The sequence below is a fragment of the Sus scrofa genome, chromosome 13 (assembly GCF_000003025.6).
Source record: "Sus scrofa isolate TJ Tabasco breed Duroc chromosome 13, Sscrofa11.1, whole genome shotgun sequence".
NCBI classification, from domain to species: domain Eukaryota; kingdom Metazoa; phylum Chordata; class Mammalia; order Artiodactyla; family Suidae; genus Sus; species Sus scrofa.
The window spans coordinates 6,985,344-7,007,126 of record NC_010455.5 but is presented as its reverse complement, the minus strand read 5'-3'; the positions used below and the strand labels follow the sequence as shown (position 1 = coordinate 7,007,126).

The window sequence follows — 21,783 nt, the reverse complement described above, 5'->3', positions numbered from 1 at the left end:
GCGAAGCCTGTTTATCTCCCCCAGGAGCTCGTTTCTGCAGATGTGGCCGCACCCAGAAAGAAAAGGCCACCTCACCACAGTCGTCAGGCCTAGGATAAAAATGGGTTTTGCCCCGACAGGATCCAGGGTGAGAGGTCAAGCGTATGCATCGGATTTTGTCAGAGTGCAGAGAAGCCAGGATAGATGATGAGAGGGAAGTCAAACTGGATAAACAAGTGATCATGACCCAGATGACAGGCAGGCAAAGGAGCAGGGTGCTCCCTGTTTGCTCAGTGCTGGTGAGGGAGACGGGCGTGAAGAGATCTGAGTGGCATCCAGAGGAACAGGAGAGGGACAGCCCAGGGGTCTAGCAGGATTCTGTTATGCTTAAAATGCCAGGAAGTCCTATTTGCTGGACAAGTTAAATCAGCACCCAGGATGTCCACAGCAAAAACACACTGAAGGGAAATTTATGGAGTAAAACTGTTCATCAGCATGTATTTGATAGGTTCCCAGGAAGACGAGAGACCCCCCCCCCCGCCCAAATGTGGTTCACCTTGGAGACCTGCTGTGGACACCCTTTCCCGAATGTGTATGCTCAGGTTGGGGAGCAAGAAACAATGGCCTGTATAAATCAGCCACCTACAAGGATTAACTGCCCTCGGTCATGGGACTCGACCCCCTACCCCTCCCTTGACCTTTCCCTCCTACCTCCTTCATCATTCCAGCTATGAACTCCAGCCAGATTCCCCCTACAGATCCTTTATACGCCTAGCACCTCATCACAGTCAAGGCTGACACCATCATGAGGTCAGCCCATCCCCCTCTGATGCCTTAGTAAATCTCTTTTGCTTTACCAACTTGGCCTTGTGCGTTCCTCCCTCAGCAAACCTAACAGTATTAAGCACCAAAGAAAAAGGCACTTGTATACATGTTCCTACCGCACCCTGTGTAGAAAGGGACTTCTTGGCCCCATTATTCAGAAGGGAAAACTGAGGCTCTAAGATGTTAAGACCCTGCCTGGGTTTATTCAGTCCACCCTACAGAAGCACTGAGTGTGTTCAGGCAGATAATTGGTCCCATGGTCGTGGGTGGGCAGGTCATCCCTCTGTTTTACCCCCTCTCTGTCTCAAGCGGGACAAAGGCAGAACGTTTAAAGGTCAAGAACCAAAGAGATACAACGTCACACCCACAAGAATGGGTATAATCAAAAGAACAAGTAATAAATTTTTTCAAGGATATAAACAGGAACCCTCATACATTGTTGGAGGGGATTGTACCATGGTGTGGTCGCTTTGGAAAACAGTGTGGCAGTTTCTTGAAAAGTTAAACAGAAGACCAGGAGAAAACCCAAATCCTCACATAAACATAGGAGTTCACTAAAAAAAAAAAAAAAAGAGTTCCCATCCTGGCTCAGCAGAAACCGATGAACCCAACTAGTATCCATGAGAATTTGGGCTCAATCCCTGGCCTTGCTCAGCTGGTTAAGGATCCAGCATTGCCATGAGCTGTGGTGTGGGTCAGAGACAGAGCTCGGATCCCACACTGCTGTGGCTGTGGTGTAGTCCTGCAGCCTTGGCTCCTATTCAACCCCTAGCCTGGGAACTTCCATATGCCATGAGTGTGGCCCTAAAGAGAAAAAAAAAAACAAACAACCCCCATATGTATGGTCAAATGATTCTCAACAAGGGTGCCAAGACTATTCAATGGGAAAGGGACAGTCTTTTCAACAAATGATGCTGGAAAAAGCTGGATATTCACATGCAAAAGATGAAGCTGCTGGACCCTTACCTTACACTGTATACAAAAACTACCTTCAAATGGATCAAAAACCTAAACATAAAACCTAAAACTATGAAACTCTTAGACAAAAACACAGGCAAAAAACTTCACTGACATTCAATTTAGCAATGATTTCTTGGACATGACACCAAAAGCTTAGGTAACAACAACAAATAGATAATTTGGGCCTAATCAAAATTGAAAACTTCTGAGTATCAAAGAACACAATTGACAGAGTGAAAAGTGGTCAAATCATAGAGACGGAAAGCAGAATTCAGGTTGTCAGGACTTGAGTATACAGAAGTTTAGGGAGTTACTGTTCAGTAGGTATAGAGTTTTGGTTTTGCAGGATGAAAAGAGTACTGAAGAAAGACGGTGGTGACATTGTGAATTTCTCAATGCCGCTGAACTATACACCTCAAAATGACTAAGATTATAAATTTTATGTGATGTATTTTACCACAACTTACAAAATTTTTTTAAAGTAAACCATAAATCTACCACATAACCCAGCAAACCCACTCCCAGGTATCTGCGCTACAGAAATGAAAACAAATCCACACACAGACTTGCACGCAGATGTCTACAATGGCATTATTTATATGAGCTAAAAACGGGGAAGAACCCAAAAGTTCATCAACGGGGGAATTCATAAACAAAATGTGGCATATCCATATATCGGAATATTATTTGGCAAGAAAAATGAAGTCCTGACACCATGTGGATGAACTTCAAAACTATATTTCGCCAAGTGTAAGAAGCTGGTCACAAAAACACTATATGTTGTATAATTCCATTTATATAAATGTTCAGAAAAGGCAAATTCACGGAGATAGTTTAGCAGTCTGGGGTGTGGGGTACAAACAGGGTTGACTACAAAAGGACAGGATCTTTTGGGGGTGATGGAAACCTGAGTTTTGGTAATGACTACACAACTCAATTTCCTAAAAATCATTGCATTATACACTCAAAAACCGAGGAATTTATGGCATGCAAACTATACCTCAATAAAACTGTTTTTTAAAAGGGCAAGAACTTGCTAGCAAATTATCTCCCCAAATTGGGTCCCAAAGAGGCTTATTTTCTCAAATAAAAATTAAAGAAGTTTAATAAGCTATATTAGGAGTTCCCATCGTGGCTCAGCAGTTAACGAATGTGACTAGGAACCATGAGGTTTCAGGTTTGATCCCTGGCCTCGCTCAGTGGGTTAAGGATCCGGCATTGCCGTGAGCTATGGTGTAGGTCGAAGATGGGGCTCAGATCTGGCGTCGCTGTGGCTCTGGCTGGAGCCTACAGCTCCAGGCTGGAGGCACAGGCTGGAGGCTACAGCTCCGATTAGACCCCTAGCCTGGGAACCTCCATATGCCATGGAAGCAGCCCTAGAAAAGGCAAAAAGACAAAAAATAAAATAAAATAAAATAAAATAAAAATAAGCTATATTAAAAATAATAGGGAAGGAGTTCCTGTTGTGGTGCAGCAGAAACGAATCTGACTAGGAACCATGAGGTAGCAGGTTCGATCCCTGGCCTCACTCGGTGGGTTAAGGATCCGGTGTTGCCATAAGCTGTGGTATAAGTCAAAGACGCAGCTTGGATCCGGCATTGCTATGGCTGTGGTATAGGCCAGCAGCTCTAGCTTCCATTAGACTCCTAGCCTGGGAACTTGCATGTGCCTTGGGTTCAGACCTAAAAAGCAAAAAATAAAATATAAAAATAATAATAGGAGTTCCCATTGTGGCTCAGTGGGTTAAGAACCTGATACAGTGTCCGTGAGGATGTGGGTTCAATCCCTGGCCTCACTCTGTGACCTAATACCCACAAGCTGCGGTATTAGGTCACAGATGTGGCTCAGATCTGGTGTTGCTGTGGCTCTGGCAGAGTCTTCAGCAGCAGCTCTAATTTGGCCCCTAGCCTAAGAACTATCATATGCCACAAGTGTGGTCGTTAAAAAAAAATAAAAATAAAAAAATAAGGCCAGCAGTTCCCTGGTGGCCTAGCAGTTAAGGATCTGGTGGTGTCACTGCTGTGGTGAGGGTTCCATCCCTGACCCAGGAAATTACACACGCTGTGGGTGCAAACAAAACAAACAAAATAATAGTAATAACAATTTAAAAAAACAGCATACATGGGAGTCTCCATCTCTGTCTTCTCTGATGTGAAAAAAAACAAAAAACAAAAAAAGTCAGTGTCCAGTTGGCCATACCTCTGCTGTCAGAATCCATCCCAGGGAAAGAGAAATAGCAAATGACAGAAATAATTAAGTCATTAAGTAGGTTGCCCTGTTTTTCAAATTAGTGGAGAGTTGGAAACAATTAAAACTTGCTAATAATAAAGCCGTGTTGCTGACGTTCCTGTTCCTTCCTGGCTCCCTCACTCAACACCTTTGACCTGCTGACATCCACCAGCTTTTCTGGCTGCACAAATTCATCTGAGTCTGATCAGAACTGCACATGAACTTCTGTGCAGTGACTCTAGCTCCCCTCCTTGAATTCTAGTACAAAACATCAGATGCAGCTTCGAGAGGAGGGGAGACCAACAATTCTGGAAATGACTACACAGGAGTGAGGGGTGAGTGAGCCTGGAGGTGGAGAAGACCCGGGGTCAGGATCTTTACATGCTCATTTAACCCAATTTTGAAACAGCAGCAACACCTGGAGCCCACCATAGGCAAAGGATCCCAGTAAATGGATGTCTTAGGAACGGAACCCCTTAGGAAGCTGTCTGAATAATGCTCCTGGGACTAGGAGTAGTGCTTCTCAAACTTTAATCTACTCCCAAATTACCTAGGCAACCCTGTCAGAATGCAGATTCACAGTCAGTCAGTCCAGGGTGGGGCCTGGAGGTCTGCATTTCTAAAAAACGTTTCAGGTTCAAGGACCACGCTTAGAGCAGTAAAGATGAGAAGGAAAGAAATGGCTTCGGGGACGTGGGTGGAAATGCCTCTATCTTCTCGCTGGATTAATGTGAGCTTCCCATGAACAGTTTAAATTTAACCAGCTAAGCAATCCCTCCTGGGACACAAACACTTTTTCTCTCTTCACTATGCTAGGACCCCTCAGGTTCACACAGTTACCCAAGGATGGCCAGCAGAACACCATCAGCTGTGACCGGAAAGGGGGATTTTTAAAATTTGGCGCTCTTGGCACAAGTGAAAAGAAGATAGTGGGAGTGGGGTGGGGGGAGGAGATCAAATTTGCCTGCAATTGAGAGAGAAAACAGAACTGGACCTGGAGACCAGATAGGCAGTGAGGTAATTCAGTAGCAGAAGCAGCTCCGAAAACCATTAAGAGTGCCATTTTGGTCTGGGAAGCCACGTGGAACTAAAAAAAACAAAAAAGGAAGAGGGTGGTCAAGGGTACAGAAAGAGAACGGAAACCATGCCACGGAGTTCCTGTGGCTCAGTGGGTTAAGGATCCAGCACTGTCCCTGCTATGGTGTACGTTTGATCTCCGGCCTGGGAACTGCCATGTGCCACAGATGCAGACAAAAAAAAAAAAAAAGAAAGAAAGAAAGAAAGAAGGAAGGAAATTACACCCAAAAAATTTCTTTTGAATTTATTTCAAAAAAGAAATGAGGAAATGACCCAGGGCAAGGGAACCAGGTACAAATACCCTATGTAAATGCCCTTCCAGGCCCCCCAAGACACACAGAAAACTTTTAGAGGAGAAATCAGGATCTGGAAGAAATCCATGTCTGTACTGGAGTTGAATAACGAACTGAACTCTTTATGCTAAATAATCAGATGTGACTGAATCTAAGGCTCGGGACCTCAGGCATTATCTCAGAAGGTGACAGAATGACTCCAGTGCCACCAAATAGCCCAGGGATGGCCCAGACCCTTTATTACATCTGAGTCACCTATCCAGGACCAAACCCAAACTTGCAACACCCCTGGAAGGGCCTCAAGAGGCCCTGAGTGACACCAGGGCCAAAAAACTGGTGCCCCAGAACCCCAAACAATCCCTGGAGTCTTTTCTTTCTCTCTCTCTCTCTCTCTCTCTCTCTCTCTCTCACACACACACACACACACACACACACACACACACACTCAATCTGGACTTGATGGTGAACTTGCCAAGGCAGTCAGCTCACCCTCCGAGGAGCTGGAGAAATTCCTCAAACTGTAGGGCTGGCACTGAGCAACCCACGCAACTAGCTGACTGACAGGACTTCTCACTCCTCAGCCTGCTGCCTTGGCACCGAGTCAACCAGGATGAGCAGAATAAACAGTGCTGCTTCCTGGGACGGTTCACACTCTTACAGCATCCGTCATTACCTGGGCTGATGACTCGCAAATCCACATAACCAGCCCAACCTGCAGAGCAGTACATCCAGCCCACATTCCCAACTGCCTACACCTGGCATCTCGGCCCAGGAGGTTCTACACTAGGCTCGCCCTCAACTCCAACACCCCTTTCCAACTACACTATTCTCTCCAGTGCCATTACCTTTCTCCCAGCTCCCGAATGCAATACATCTGCATTTGATGCCCTCACCCAAGGCCATCTGATTCTTCTTTCAAAGTCTCTCCCAGGTCTATACCTGCTCCTTTTCCACTGCCAAGGCCCTAGGTCAGGCTCTAAATAGCCAGTTAGTGGAGTTGGCATATACACACTATTTTATAAAAACCAGTAAGTAGCAAAGTCCTACTGTATAGCACCGGGAAATCTACTCAATACTCTGTAGTGACATACATGGGAAAGGATACGGATATCTGAGAAGGAACGTATGTATGACTGAGTCACTTTGCTGCACACCGGAAACTAACACAACATTGTAAGTCAGCTATACTCCAATAAAATTAATTAAAAATGCCCAGATACAGCCACTATGGAGAACAGTTTGGAGATACCTTAGAAATCTATACATAGACCTTCCATATGACCCTGCAATCCCACTCTTGGGCATCTATCCGGACAAAGCTCTACTTAAAAGAGACACATGCACCCGCATGTTCATAGCAGCACTATTCACAATAGCCAGGACGTGGAAACAACCCAAATGTCCATCGACAGATGACTGGATTCGGAAGAGGTGGTATATATACACAATGGAATACTACTCAGCCATAAAAAAGGATGACATCATGCCATTTGCAGCAACATGGATGGAACTAGAGAATCTTATACTGAGTGAAATGAGCCAGAAAGACAAAGGCAAATACCATATGATATCACTTATAACGGGAATCTAATATCCAGCACAAATGAACATCTCCTCAGAAAAGAAAATCATGGACTTGGAGAAGAGACTTGTGGTTGCCTGATGGGAGGGGGAGGGAGTGGGAGGGATCGGGAGCTTGGGCTTATCAGACACAACTTAGAATAGATTTACAAGGAGATCCTGCTGAATAGCATTGAGAACTATGTCTAGATACTCATGTCGCAACAGAAGAAAGGGTGGGGGAAAAAACTGTAACTGCAATGTATACATCTAAGGATAACCTGACCCCCTTGCTGTACAGTGGGAAAATAAAAAAAAAAAAAAAAAAAAAAAAAAATGCCCAGGGTTGGGAGAGGAATTAGCCAGTTAGAAGAAATGGCCTCCTCCCCACCTGTAATGCATTCCCACTCCCATCCTCCAAAAAGCACCCACTGCACACAAGGCTCTACTCTAAACTCCATGTAATAGTATCAAACATCCCTGTCTGATACTTCCCAAGGCAACTTTTGCCTGCATCATCCTATGTTCCCCACCCAATAGCCCGGAAGGACTGTGATTCAATGCTTAGAGAAGGATGTGGCTTGTTTGTGTTCATCTAGCTGGAGCAATCATCCAAGACCAAAACCTAGACCTCCTCACTTTAAAATCTCTCGTGTCTCCTTTTTAGGACTCACTATTAGTAAATGGACTCAGTCCAAATTTTTCTACCTGACATTCAAGACCTTCCATCAACCGTTTTCTTCTTTACCCAGGGGATCCTATTTCCCACTATTTCCGTTTACTCGATTGAGGGCTTGATCCCTGGCCTAGCTCAGTGGGTTAAGGATCCGGCATTGTCACAAGCTGAGGCACAGGTTACAGATGCAGCTCAGATCTGGCTTTGCTGTGGCTGTGGTGTTGGCTGGAGGCTGCAGCTCCTGATTCAACCCCTAGCCTGAGAACTTACATATGCTGTGGGTGTAGCCCTAAAAAGAAAAAAAAAAAAAAAAAAAAGGACAACACTTGACTAGAGTTCCTTGGTGGCCTATCAGGTAAGGTATGGCATTGTCACTGCTGTGGCTCAGGTCACTGCTGTGGTGTAGGTTTAATCTCTGGCCTGGGAACTTGCCAAGGGCAAGGCCAAATAAATAAATAATGAAATGTATAAATCCAGCCTATCAGGTAAATTAAAACGACAACAGCACTTGACTAAGAGACACACCTAGCCCAACACATTGGTGAAAAATGCTTCTCCCATGGTCTTGCCCATCTTGGCAAATGGAACCACCATCCTTTCAGCTGCTCAGGTCAGCTACCTAGACATGACATTCATTTCTGTCTTTTTGTCAAAATCAAATCAAGTCTTGCTGTCTCTACATTCATAATATAGCCCCAAACTGTTTCACCTCACCCCTCCACTGCTCCCACCTCCAGCCAAGCCACCATCCTGTTATATCTAGACTGCAATAACTTCACCTGGCCCTCTTTTTCTACTCTTTCTGTGGTATACTTTATTCCTTTCAGAGCAGCCAAAAGGGATGCTTGGAAATGCAGGTCTTCTCTGAATCTATTGGAGAGAGCTCAGACATCCATCAACAGGTAGAGAGAGAAACTGTAGTACATCCATACAGTGGCATATTTCTCACCAATAAGAAATTAACTACTGAAGTATGAAACAACATGGATGAATCCCAAAAATGCTAAGTGGAGTGGAGAAAAATCAATGTGTGCTACGTGGTATCATTTATAAGAAATTCTAGACTATCAAAACTAAGTGTGGTGACACAAAGTAGATCAGTGGTTGCTTCTAGTGGGGAAGGATCTGAAGGACAAGGACCAGGAGGGGACCTCCTAGCATGATAGAAATATTCTGGGTCTTGATGTGCATTTGTTGAAACTGCATGGAAGTGGAGATCAGATCATTTGACTGTGTGAACATTATACTCTGGCAATCTGGCCCCATCTACGCTCACCCCTCTGCCCACCATTCAGCCACAGTGGTCTCCTGGCTGCCCTTGAGCCTGCCAAGCCCTTTCTGGCCCCAGGGTCTCTGCACCTCCCTCTGCCCTTGCACCCCACACGTAACTGGCTTCCTGTCACCATTCGTGCCCAGAAAGTTTCCCCTCTGCAGACAGAACCTTCCAGGCACATTCTGAAGGAACTCCCCAGGCATCCTCATTTACTTCTGTCTTCGTTCTCTAATGTGTGGGGCACTTACCACTTTCTGTTATTTTCTTGTTTACTGTCTGCTTCTGCTACCAGAAAGTGAGCTCCACAAGAGTGAAGCCCCATCTGTCACGGTCTCCCCAGCATCTAAATCATTGCCTGGCACATTCACTAACAATTTGTCGGATGAATGGGCAAAGTTGACAATATCATGCTCTCCACCTTACAGCTACGAAATCTGAGGCTGACAATGGCTATGCCATCTCCCCAGGGCCTCATGGCAAGAAAGCAGAACATCAGGATTCAAACCCGGGCCACCTGGGGCCCAGGTCCCTGTTCTAAATCACTCTGATGCCGTGCTCCTCTCAGCTTTACTTCTCCACTTTGCTTTACTCTGTTCACTGCACCTCCACTCCCACCCACCGCAGCTCGTGACACTTTCTTCTTGCACGGACTTCACACCTGACTCTTCACTTCCATTTTTCTTTCCCTTCATGTCTGTCACCCAGCAGGATGAGGGGTTCCTTATGGATTGCACGTCCTTTAGTCACTCACAGCACACCCAGGACAGAGCTGGGCATAGGCACCTAACCAGTATTTGTGGACGTGTTCCCTGGGAGGTGGGTGAGTTAGGTGGTGCCATGGGTATGTGCAGAGCCTGGCTTACATGACTCACTTCGCTATTCCAAAGTAAGCTGACCTTGGCTTCCCTGGCCTTCTGCCAGCCAGTTTCAACACCAGCTTGTTAGAGGGGATGCAAATTGGAGCTGCCGCCATCAGTCACTAGGATATTAGTCAGGTCTCCCTCTTTGTACTTCTGGAACCTCCTGCGTACCGCAGAAACCTCGGAGAAGGCTAAGCAGGCCCAGAGCAGGCCATGGATGGGGCAGATTAGGAGGGGGAAGAGTTCATGGAAATATCCCCAAATGTCTTGTCCTCAGGTCATGGAAGAGATTACTGAAAGCCCCCACCTAAGATCAGGTGGTTTGTCATTCCAAGTGGATCATGAAAGACGGCATTCCCACTTTTTTCCAAAAGAAATGCATTTGTCTCCTGATTAAAAAAATAATAAGCCCTGGATCTGGACCTCTGGCAACAGAAGAACAAATTAAAGAGAGCCCATTGTAGCCTTTAGTTTAAGTGAACAGCAAAGCAACAAAAAATATAAGTAGTAGTTAGAAAACATATCTTTTAGGAGATAGATTTTTTTTTTCTAGTTCACTAACATAATTTAGACTTTTAGAATATATGGTAGGGCCTTCTTCCCCTCCAGGGTTTTGAACCTGCCTGTCTTTGCATACTCAAAATCAATCCCCTTCTGAGAGTTTTAATTTGCAGACGAGGAAATGGGGGTCAGAGAAGTTCACATCATTTACTCAGAGGAGGATTAAAAGTGGGTGTGATTTCTCCCTGCTCTGTCCTGATCAGAAGTTCAAGCCATCAAAAGGTCCCATGTGTCATCAGGTCTCCGTGAGCCAAGAGTCAAGAGATGCTATTCCAGCCTCAGCGTGGGGCTGCCCTGCTGTTGACCACACGGCAAGTTACTAAACCTCTCTGGACTCCAGTTTCCTTGTGTTTAAAACAAAATCTCCTCTCCTGCAACCTCACAAAGCCTGTGAATATGAAGCTGCCCATTTAGTCATCAAATATGTATTGAATACCTACTATGTACATGGTATGTGTGGGCCTGGGATATGCAATGAACCAAAGTCCTTGCTTCCTATTCACAATAGTCAAGCCATGAAAGCAACCTAATTGTTCATCAACGGAGAAATGGATAAAGAAGATGTGGTACATACATACAATGGAATACTCAGCCTTAAAAAAGAATGAAATAATGCCGTTTGCAGCAACATGGATGGACCTAGAGATTACCATACTAAGTAAAGTCAGTCAGACAGAGAAAGACGAATATATGATATCACTTGCATGTGGACTCTAAAATATGGCACAAATGAATCTATCTACAAAACAGAAACAGACTCACAGGCATAGAAAACAGACTTGTGGTTGCTGAAAGGGGGAAGGGGAGGAAGTGGGATAAATTAGTAGGAGTTTGGAATTAATATACACACACTACTATACAAAACAGAATCAAGGGCATACTGTATAGCACAGGGAACTCTATTCAATATTCTATAATAACCTATATGGGTAAAGAATCTGAAAAAAGGAGTTCCCGTCATGACTCAGCGGTTAACGAACCCAACAAGCATCCATGAGGATGTGTGGTTTGATCAGTGGGCTAAGGATCTGGCATTGCCGTGAGCTGTGGTGTGGGTCACAGACATGGCTCGGATCCCATGTTGCTGTGGCTGTGGTGTAGGCCAGCGGCTACAGCTTCAAATGGACCCCTAGCCTGGGAACCTTCATATGCCGAAAATGCATCCCTAAAAGGCAAAAAGACCCCCCCACAAAAAAAATCTGAAAAAGAATGGATATGTACATACATATAATGGAATCACTTTGCTGAACAACTGAAACTGGCACAACATTGTACATCAATTTTCTTCCAATATGAAATAAAAATTATATCTAAAAAAGTCCTTGCTTTACAGAACTTCTATTGTCATAAAGGAAACAGACAAGAAATTATTCAAAATACATAAATATATATATATATATATATATATATATACATATTTTTTTGTCTTTTTGCCTTTCAGGGCCATACCCACAGCACATGGAGGTTCCCAGGCTAGGGGTCCATTCAGAGCTATAGCCACTGGCCTACACCAAAGCCACAGCAACGCGGGATCCGAGCTGCATCTGCAACTAGGCCAGGGATCGAAACCGTGTCCTTGTGGACGTTAGTTGGGTTCATTAACTGCTGAGCCACAACGGGAACTCCAAAATACATTTTTATAATAGAGTCATAGGATATATTATTTCCAAGTATTGATAAATGCAGTAAAGGAAAGCAAACAAAGTAAGATTATAGAGTGAAGAATTCCTGCTACTCTACAACGGGGGTGGGGGGGGTGTCAGAAGGGTTCTCTGAGAAGCTGGCATTTGAGAACAGACCTGAGGAAGTTTCTGTGCAGTGCAACAGGTTAAGGATCCAGCTTTCCCAAAGCTGGGGTACAGGTCACAACCATGGTGCGGGTTTGATCCCTGGCCCAGAAATTTCCATACACCTTGGGTGTGGCCGAAAAAGAAAAAAAGGGAACCAAATAAGTTTTGACAACAAGCCACACCAACACCTGGGGAAGAAAAAACATGCAATGCAAGGGGTACCAGTATATCAGTCAGATGCCAGAGATGGAAGCAAATCAACATAATAAAGGACACAATTCCACCTCAGTTATAAACTAGGTGAGGAATTGTCACACGAAGTCTGGGCAGGATCTCCTTGAGCAGAAATCTTCTAAGGCAGCCCATGGAAACAGATATTGAATGGATAAATAAATGGCCTGGGAACACCTCTGCGTACATGCACACACAAGTGAAAAAGGTGAAAATCCTGTTAACAGTATCGATTACAGGGAGTTCTCGTCGTGGCGCAGCGGTTAACGAATCTGACTAGAAACCATGAAGTTGCGGGTTCGGTCCCTGCCCTTGCTCAGTGGGTTAACGATCCGGCGTTGCCGTGAGCTGTGGTGTAGGTTGCAGACGCGGCTCGGATCCCGTGTTGCTGTGGCTCTGGTGTAGGCTGGCGGCTACAGCTCCGATTGGACCCCTAGCCTGGGAACCTCCATATGCCGCGGGAGCGGCCCAAAGAAATAGCAAAAAAAAAAAAGACAAAAAACAAAAAAAACAAAAAAAACAGTATCGATTACAGAAAAGATTGTTTTATAAGTGGGTGATCCATGTGTTTTATAAGTGGGTGATCCATGTGATTCTACTGAATAGTAAGCTTATCTGTATTTAATACAAGTTTTCAAGATAAAGTTGCTGTGCAAAAACTGTAGGCTGTTCCTCACTGCCACTCCTGGGGAGAAGGTGGTCCTTAGTGGCCTTGGCACGCAGCTCTGGGGATGAACCAGAAGGAACATTCTCAGCCCTACATCTCCATCCCCTAGGCCAATAACAGAGGTTGTCAGTGACTGCTGGAGCTTTATGGAGTGGGCTCCAGCCAGCTTCTAGGAACCCCGCCACAATGCCCAACATCTATGGCTTTGCATGGTTTACAGGACACAGTGTACAACCCTAGCCATCCTCCAGAACCAAGTAAGAGTGACAGCAGGACCTAGCAGGCTATTTACCAGTAAGGGCTCATCAAGGCAGACTCCAAGGGAGAAGGAACCCTTCAGGCTAGGCATTTCGCAGCTGTGACATCACAGGCCCCCAACACTCTGACTCTCCTCCCATCCCATCCTTCTCTACCACCTCCTGGATTTCCTGTCCACATTCCTGTCTTCGTGGGTTCTTCCCAGGTACCCAAAGAGCAAATTCACAGCTTTCCTTTCAAAAGCCTAATTAAAATTCATCATGGGGAGTTCCTATTGCGACTCAGTGGTAATAAATCAGATTAGTATCCATGAGGATGCAGGGTCGATCCCTGGCCTCGTTCAGTGGGTTAAGGATCTGGTGTTGCCATGAGCTGTGGTGTAGGTAACAGACACAGCTCAGATCTGGTGTGGCTATGGTGTAGCTCTGATTTGACCGCTAGCCTGGGAACTTCCACAGGCTGTAGCCTAAAAAAAATATAATAAAAATAAAAATAATAAAATTCATCTTAGGAAGCTGTCCACATCCAGTGACTTCCACTCTACGAATGGTTAACAGTTCTTCACTTGTTTTTCAGCTTAAATCAGGGCTATATGCAACAACACCCATGCAGCATGCACCATGTGGAATGACAAAAGCCAGAGGCAAAGGAGTTCATGCCATGTGATATGATGTTTAAGAGAGGCAAAACTAATCTCTGGTCATAAACTTCAGAATAAGAGTTACCAGAGGTAGGGAGGGGACAAAGGAGGGCCTCCGAGGTGCTGGAAATGCTCTACAGCTCTTTCTAGGCCACAGTTGCATAGATGCGTGAGTATGTAAAAATTCCCCCAAATCACCAGACATACTGATGATTTGAGCACTTTACTGTCTGCATGATAAAAGTTTAAAAAGGAAAAAAAAAAAAAAAAAAAAAGACTTTCCTCTGGACTGTGCTGAAATACTGCTTATGTGTGCAGTCTTATATAGAGCTGTTCTGGGACTTCGAAACATCCAGGATGGCCAATTCCTTACCTCTCTGGCACATCTAGCACCTTCGACAGCCTGAGTAGGTCTCTCTTTCATCTTCCTTCAACAGGGAACTCTACTGGGCCAGCCCAGTGACCCTTCTTGATTGTCAGCTTTAAAACAATCAAGGGCATGCATCTGTCTGCCCTGGGCTAGTCATAAAGGACACTTATTTTGTTTGCTTTATGGCCTGCACAGTTTCAATGAACTAGAAAAGCCTTTGAACAGACCTCTCAATAGGAGTACAATAAACATCAAATGAGAGCAGGCGAAGGCCTGACACAAATGACGTCCCCTCAGTAAACCCTTTGAAAGAACAGCATCCCCTCCGCTCCCTGAGGACGTCTGGGAAAGGAGGCACAAGGGCATCTCTGTGTGCAGCTCCCCCAGAGCCACCGAGGCAGCCGGAGAAAGATGCTGAGCCTCTTTGGGTCTCTGTGCCCCGCTGGTAAAATGACCTTCCTCCCCTTTCTCTTACCCCACATAGAAGAGTCGGGTGAACCCTAGCAGGAAAACCCTAGCAACAAAACTGCTGATTCCAATGGAAAACTTTTGAAAATAAAATAGACATCTGTGGAATGCCTGTGGGCTAAGAACTCTCCCAGATGCTAGACGATTTCATCTTCACGGTAAGTGGATGAGATGGCACCTCGCCTCCCACTTCACCAATGAGGAAACTGCAAGACAGGCAGTTAAGGGGCACCGGGTTGTGGGGGTGGTTATGATCCTCCAGGTTTTCGCCAGGTAGCCAGGTGGTTGGCACACCTGCCATTCTGCCACAGATGCTGTGGTGTTAGAATCAGATTAGAAGTAGGAAACCATCAAAGGTAGAAAACCACGGACAACTGTTCCTAAATAGCTACCTTCCTCTCATGGAGAAACCAACAAACTCCATCCGAAGCCACTGAGCCTTGGAAATCTAAGTTTTATTGGCAATGCACTGAGTATCCAGATCTTTCATCTGAGAAGCAGATGTTCTGATCGTTCCAAGGTAGCTGGTATGAAACTGTGTATTTTACCCTCAACGGGTAAAATTCCCTATGACAGGTCAGATCTGTGGATTTACAGAATTAAATAGACACCAATGTGGATGGATAACTAGGTTTAGATCTACTGAATGATTTAAAAAACAAACAAAAAATAGTGTATCACAAAATGCTCTTTGCAAGAACAAGCTTCCTAAAACAAAACAGCCCTCAGCAGATTTGGTACTGTTTTGCCCTATAAACTACTTTTCTCAGTTACATAAAACTGCAAACTGCAATCTGAAGGCTTTGCAGGCTTGAATTCCCATCTCCCTGAAAGTTTAGGAGGAAACAATTAAATTTGGTCATCTTTCTCAGGCTCCTTTGTATTCTGCCTGCCAAATGAAACATTTTTCCTGTGTGCTTGGCTTCATGATACCACCTTTTAGAGAGGTTACCACGTGAAATAATTGAAATAACTGTATGCAATAGATTTATGTGGCTAGAGGTTAACTTTTTTTTTAAATTATATCTATCCAATACTGCTTATCTGAAGAGCCTCCAAAAATATACTTTTAGATGGGTTTCTATTTGCAAACCAACAATCAATTAATACAAAATATCACCTTTAAAAGGTGTCCATGGTGGGAGTGGGGTGGAAGGGAAATGACAGACTTTGCGGGGGTGGAAGCTCTAAAATTGAACTGTGTGAGTTCCCTGGTAGCTCAGTGGGTTAAGGACCTGGCACTGTCACTGCTGTGGTGTCAGTTTGATCCCTGGAATTTCCATAGGCTGCAAGTCCAGCCAAAAAAAAAAAAAAAAAAAGAACTGTACTGAGGAATACATTCAAAGGCATCTGATTGCACATTAACAATGTTAGTGAGTTTCATGATCTATAAATCATACCACAATGAAGATTTTTAAAATATGCCCATGATTCACAAAGTAAGATTTTTCAGGTTTTGAGTGTTATTAAAATTAACATTAAAAGCACACCTTTTTCCCTATACTGCAAATATATTTATGGTGATTATGGAGCAAGCTAATTTTCCTGTAAAGCAGAGTTTCTCAGCTTTGGCACAATTAGTCATCGGGTGGCCAAATCATTCTTTGTGGTTGGGGGTGGGGGGCTGTCCTGTGCATGTGGGGTGTTTAGCAACATCTCTGGCCTCTATTCACGAGTTGCCAGTACATCCCTCCCCAGGTACAATGACCAAAAAAGTCTCCAGACATTGCCAAATATCCCCTGGGGGTGGGGGGGTGGGGGAAGAACTCCTGGGTAAGAGCCACTGCTCTAGACGATGGCAGCAGCAGAAGTTTGCTCTCTGGAGGAATGATTGGCAAGTAGGCACTCAAGACCCTTTCTAACTTTAAGGCTGATTCCAGCGTCCCATTCACCAGGTCACTTTTTCTCTTATGATGGCACCTCTGCCTCTGCTCCCCACATATTCTATAGCCAGTGTCACCTAAAGATTGTACACCATTATTTTGGGGGAGTTCCCAGGTGGCTTAGTGGGTTAGGGATAGGGGTTGTCGTTACTGTGGTGAGGGTTCGGGAATTTCCAGAGGTCATGGGGGCAGCCCAAAAGACCCAAAACATCAAAAAACATTTTTTTCTAAATGAAGACTCATTTCATGGTCCTGTGCCCGTATCAGTCCCTAAGTATGGCACTCAGCCCAGAACTGAAGCAGCAGGGTTCTCCATGAATGCTTTGCAGCTCCTGCCTCCAACAGCATCAGACAATTTTGTTTTGCTAGTGTTAACTCATCATTTTTAGGCTCCAGGAACTCAGGGGGATCTTCTCTCTTTGAACTCCAAGGCTATCTTAGAGATGAAGCCTTGATTGCTATCAAGGCTCAGAGGGAAACTAAGTGACTTGTATCCAAGATCACACAAGTGGCAGCACTGGGATGGGAGACTAAGCCCCACATTCTTTCCTGACTCCCAAGTTTACAGTGTATCCCTACTCTGAGCTGCTGAGAGGACATACTGTGGACTAGACACCACTGGATGCCTCACACACAGGAGCTCATTTAAAATCTTCACTCTGGAGTTCCCACTGTGGCGAAGTGGAATCGAATCCGACTAGGAACCATGAGGTTGAGGATCCAACCCCTGGGCTCGCTCAGTGGGTTAAGGACCTGGCATTGCCATAAGCTGTGGTGTAGGTCACAGATGCAGCTTGGATCTGGCGTTGCTGTGGCTCTGGTGCAGGCCAGCAGCTACAGCTCTGATTAGACCCCTAGCCTGGGAACCTCCATATGTCACATGTGCGGCCCTAAAAAGCAAAAAATAAAAAATAAAATCCTCGATCTAAGAAAAAATTTAAAAATAAATAAAATATAAAATCCTCACTGTTACACCATGAGGAGGGGTTTATTATTCCTATTTTACAGGCAAGGAAATGGAGGTGGAGGTAAAGTCCTTGCTCAAGGTCACATAGCTGGACCTGAAATGTGACCTCAGCTTGTATGTACTAGGAAGCACAGGCTCCTGGCCACCCTCTCCTGCCTTCCCTCACGTAGAAACGGCCTATTTAACTAGGAAGAGCCAGTTGATGGCTTTGGGATTTTGTTTTCTTTTTTTTTTTTTTTTTTTTTCTTTTTAGGGCTACACCCAAGGCATATGGAAGTTCCCAAGCTAGGGGTCAAATTGGAGCTGCAGCAGCCGGCCTACACCACAGCCACAGCAACTCCAGATCCAAGCTGCATATGCAACCTACACCGCAGCTTGTGCCAGATCCTTAATCCACTGAGCAAGGCCAGGGGTCAAACCCACATTCTCATGGGTACTAGTCAGATTCTTAACCCGCTGAGCCACATCGGGAACTCTGGCTCTGGTATTTTAGTACATAAATTAATTCAAAGAGATGTGGATTACGAGCTACTCCTAACTCGCTTGGGGCTTCCTTTGTAACACTAACAATCCATTGCTATGCACATCCATTAAGAGACCTGGCAATGCTCTATGTGAAAAAAATCCTCTCTGCCTAATTTCAAGAAGTGGTCAGGCTAAATTTTACTACTGCTCTTCCAACAGTTAATTATTTCCTCAGTCTTCTCTTCTCTTGCATACATCCAGTCAATAACCCCATCACTTAGAATCTATTCAGGGTGACAGACATATATCAAATAATCACATAATTAAAAATCATGATAAAAGCACCAGGAAGGAAAAGTAAGTACAGAGGGGTTCAGAAAATGTATAATGGGAAGGATGGGCAGGGTTGTAAAGGAAATGCAAAGAATCTGAGATTTGCAGAAAGAGCTGGGAGTTCTTTTGAAAGTGAGGCGAGAGGAGCTTTTCAGTTTTAGTGAAGTGTGTGCAAAGGCCCTGAGGTAGAAGGGAACCATGCATGCAAGGTTCTGAAAAGGGGCCAGAGATAGCAGTGGCCAGACCATGCAGGGCCTTGTAGGGTCCTTAGTAGGGGCATAACATGGTCAGATCTACATTTTTGTTGTGAGCCACACAGGAAATCCATAGATCTACAGTTTTAATGATCATTCTGGCTGTGTCACATGGGCAACCCTTGCCAGAATACAGTTACAGAACTCTATTCTGGATCCTGCAAAACAAGTTTGTTTGTTTCTTTTTTTCTTCTCTCCGGGGTGTGGCATACCACCCTGGCTATGTACTAGCTCCCCTTTTTCTGTTTCATTTGTGAAGCTTAAAGGCCAGATCTTTCATCAGGTCTGGGACCTGTTTTCTTTCAATAGCCCATCTCTTTCCAGAGCCCTCCCCACTCCCTAACCTCTGTACCCTCCAATCTGCCAAGTGGCCTGGTCAGTGACAAAAGGGAGGGGAACCTGTCCTTTGGGGTTTTCTTACATAAAGGGTAGAGACAAGCTGAGAAAGACACACAGATTCTGCTCTCTTACACCTCCTCACCCTGAGGCTAGCACAGTTTAGAAAAAATAAAAAGCAAATCAGAGATAATGCTAAGATTCCTGGATTCTCTCTTGGCCACACCCACCACCACCACCACCACAGTGGCCCCAGCCATTGGACTCTAGCTCCTGCTGGCCCAGCTCCAAGCTTTCATAACCACTTTCAGTTTCTCCACTACAAGAAGCTTCAGCTCACCCTACCCTGAACGGCTAAGAGTCCTTTGCACCCACCGACACTTCCTCCAAGAAGCCATCACCACCCTACCGGTGCTCCAGCCCATGAGCAGATTTCTTGAACCCCATTGTAACTGGCTGCCTGCCCACCTCCCCAGGCTCCTAACACAGGTGGTCAGTAGCTCCAGAAGGACAGGTTCTGGGTGTCACAGACCCAGCATCTAGCATAACACCTAGAACCCAGTTACGACCCCTCCAAACACTTACCGAATGAACGAGCAAATAGAAATTGACACTTTCAGAGTACCCCAGAGGCAGGAAGAGAGACTTTTTAATACGAGAGGTTTTCCCTTCCCAGAGGTTTGGTTATGAATGTGAAGGTGAAACACTCAAGTCACAAACTTTAGAGAAGGTCACTCATGAAAATTTAAAAGAATCAAGAATTTCAATGCAGGGCACATATGCTCATGGTTTTACACCAGATCAAAACTTGAGGAAAGTTTTCAGACATTAAGGCAGCAGCAGGCAGAAGAGAAAAGGTGTGCATGATGGAAACCCAATAAAAAGCAAGGACAGAAACATGGAGCTGACACAATTCCTATATGAGCACACACTGGCTGCTAAACACCTAGTCCATCCAGCAACTGACCCTGTACTTACCTCTGTGCAGTTCCTCCTTCAGACCTCTACTCTTCCCACCTTGTTCCAATTTGGGTAACGCCCTTCATACCAGCACATGGCCCTTCACCTTTCTTACAAGCACACTCCCCACTTGATCTTTTTGCATTCCTTCTTCAGAAATACCAACCATGTGGTGTTCTTGTTTGACAGTTTCAGTTTTTTTGGCCAAATTCGAAAGGGACTAATCCTATAATGTCCAGGTCTGACTAGGGTCTTGTTACTTGGAGTGTGGTCAGTGGACTAGCAACTCATCACATTTCTGAGAGTTTATCAGAAATGCAGCCTCTCAGCCCCAGCCCAGTTCTACTGATGCAGAAGCAGCATTTAATCAGCTCGGCAGAAGATTCCTAGACACAATAAAGTTTGAGAAGTCCGGTGCTAGAGCCTACATTCATTCGGGGCTAGATCCTACATTCATTCAACCAAGATTTATTATGCCCGGGCAGGGTCTACAGCAGGTGTTCAAAGTACAGGAGGATGTGAATGGCGTGGAAAAGGGAAAGTACAGGCATTCCATTGCAGTGGAGAAGCTCTAAAAGCAGCAACACCAGGGAGAGGGGTTCTAACAGGGTTAATAATCTTTCACCAAAATTCAGACGTGACCTGCTGCAGCTAGGCTGTGGAGATCTGGAATCTGGGAACTGGACCCCGTTTTGCAGCAGGCGGGAGGAATACAGGGGAGGTGTGTGTGTGTGTGTGTGTGTGTGTGTGTCTCTTCCCCGCCTCGGCCACAGGCCGCAGGAGCTGACAAGGCCAAGTCCCCGCCCCCCTCAGCTGTCACCCTGTCAAAACAAAGCCGCTGCTGACAGCGCAGGGCCAGCCTGCCCCGCGGCCTCGGCCAATGTCGCCACTCCAGAAGCTCGGCGCCCACATCTGGATCCGCAGCTCAGGGGTGACTGGGTGCCCAGAGCTGGCATGGAAACGGGATGGCGAGAAACGCGCGTTCTCAAACTGAGCAGTAGCGCCCGCCGCGCTGGGCTGTCACCTTGCCAAATCCTGTTTACACCCCGAGAGGCTGGCGATTCAACTAAACAAGTAATAATACAATAATGACGGGGCTGTCACCGCGCACCTTAACGCCTCTGCCGTCCGCGGAGGGCGCCCGCAGCTCTAAGACCCTGCCTCGGGCTGCACCCAACTTCCCACCCTGCGCGTTCCGCCCCTTAGAGCTCCCAAAGCGCTGGGAGTCAGGGATCCCACTCCAGCCACACTCCTTCCACCCAGCTCCGCCCCACGGAGCACAGGGAAAGGAGGGCGGAGAGGGGACGCTCAGATCCCCAAAGATGTTTTTTTGGCCCTAGGGCGCTCGCCGCACAGTGAGCCCAGCTCCACTCCCAGGAAGGCGCCTCCGGCGAGCTCCTACAGAGCAACAAAGCCCCAGGGCAGCCCAGGAGCGCGAACGCAGCGGCAACTCTTTCCAAAGGGAAGGAAGGAAAGGCTCTCCGTCGCGGAGATCAATTCTCCCTCCCGACAGGACTCTGGTCCGAGAAGCTGCTAATTGGGCGCGGGCACAGCAGCACTTCCGCGGTGCAGCGGCCCCAGGCGGGAGGCGGGAGGTGGGGGCGGGAAGGGGAGGGGGTGGGGTCCTGCGGGCCTGGCCGCTGCTCCTCGGGCGGGCCCCGAGCGGAGCGCGTACCTTGCAGGCGGAGTACACTCCGAGTTTCTCCAGTTTCTTGGCCCGCGGAGCGGAGCGCAGTTGCGCCTTCTTCACCGCGATCCGGGCCGAGCCGCCGCCTCCCGGTCCCTCGGCTGTGCCCGCCGCCGCCACCGCCGTCGCCGGTCCGCAGGCACCCGAGCCCCCGGCGGCGGCGGCGCAAGGGGAGCCTGCG

The 21,783-nt window shown here is 46.2% G+C and overlaps 1 protein-coding gene across 1 annotated transcript in view; it reads right to left on the bottom strand.

Moving 5' to 3' along the window:
* The window catches only part of KAT2B (lysine acetyltransferase 2B), a 114,621-nt gene that overhangs the window by 92,645 nt on the left and 193 nt on the right, over positions 1-21,783 (bottom strand). Inside the window, 1 exon segment of the mRNA XM_021071366.1 lies at positions 21,591-21,781. Within this exon segment, the coding sequence (XP_020927025.1) occupies positions 21,591-21,781 (191 nt within the window).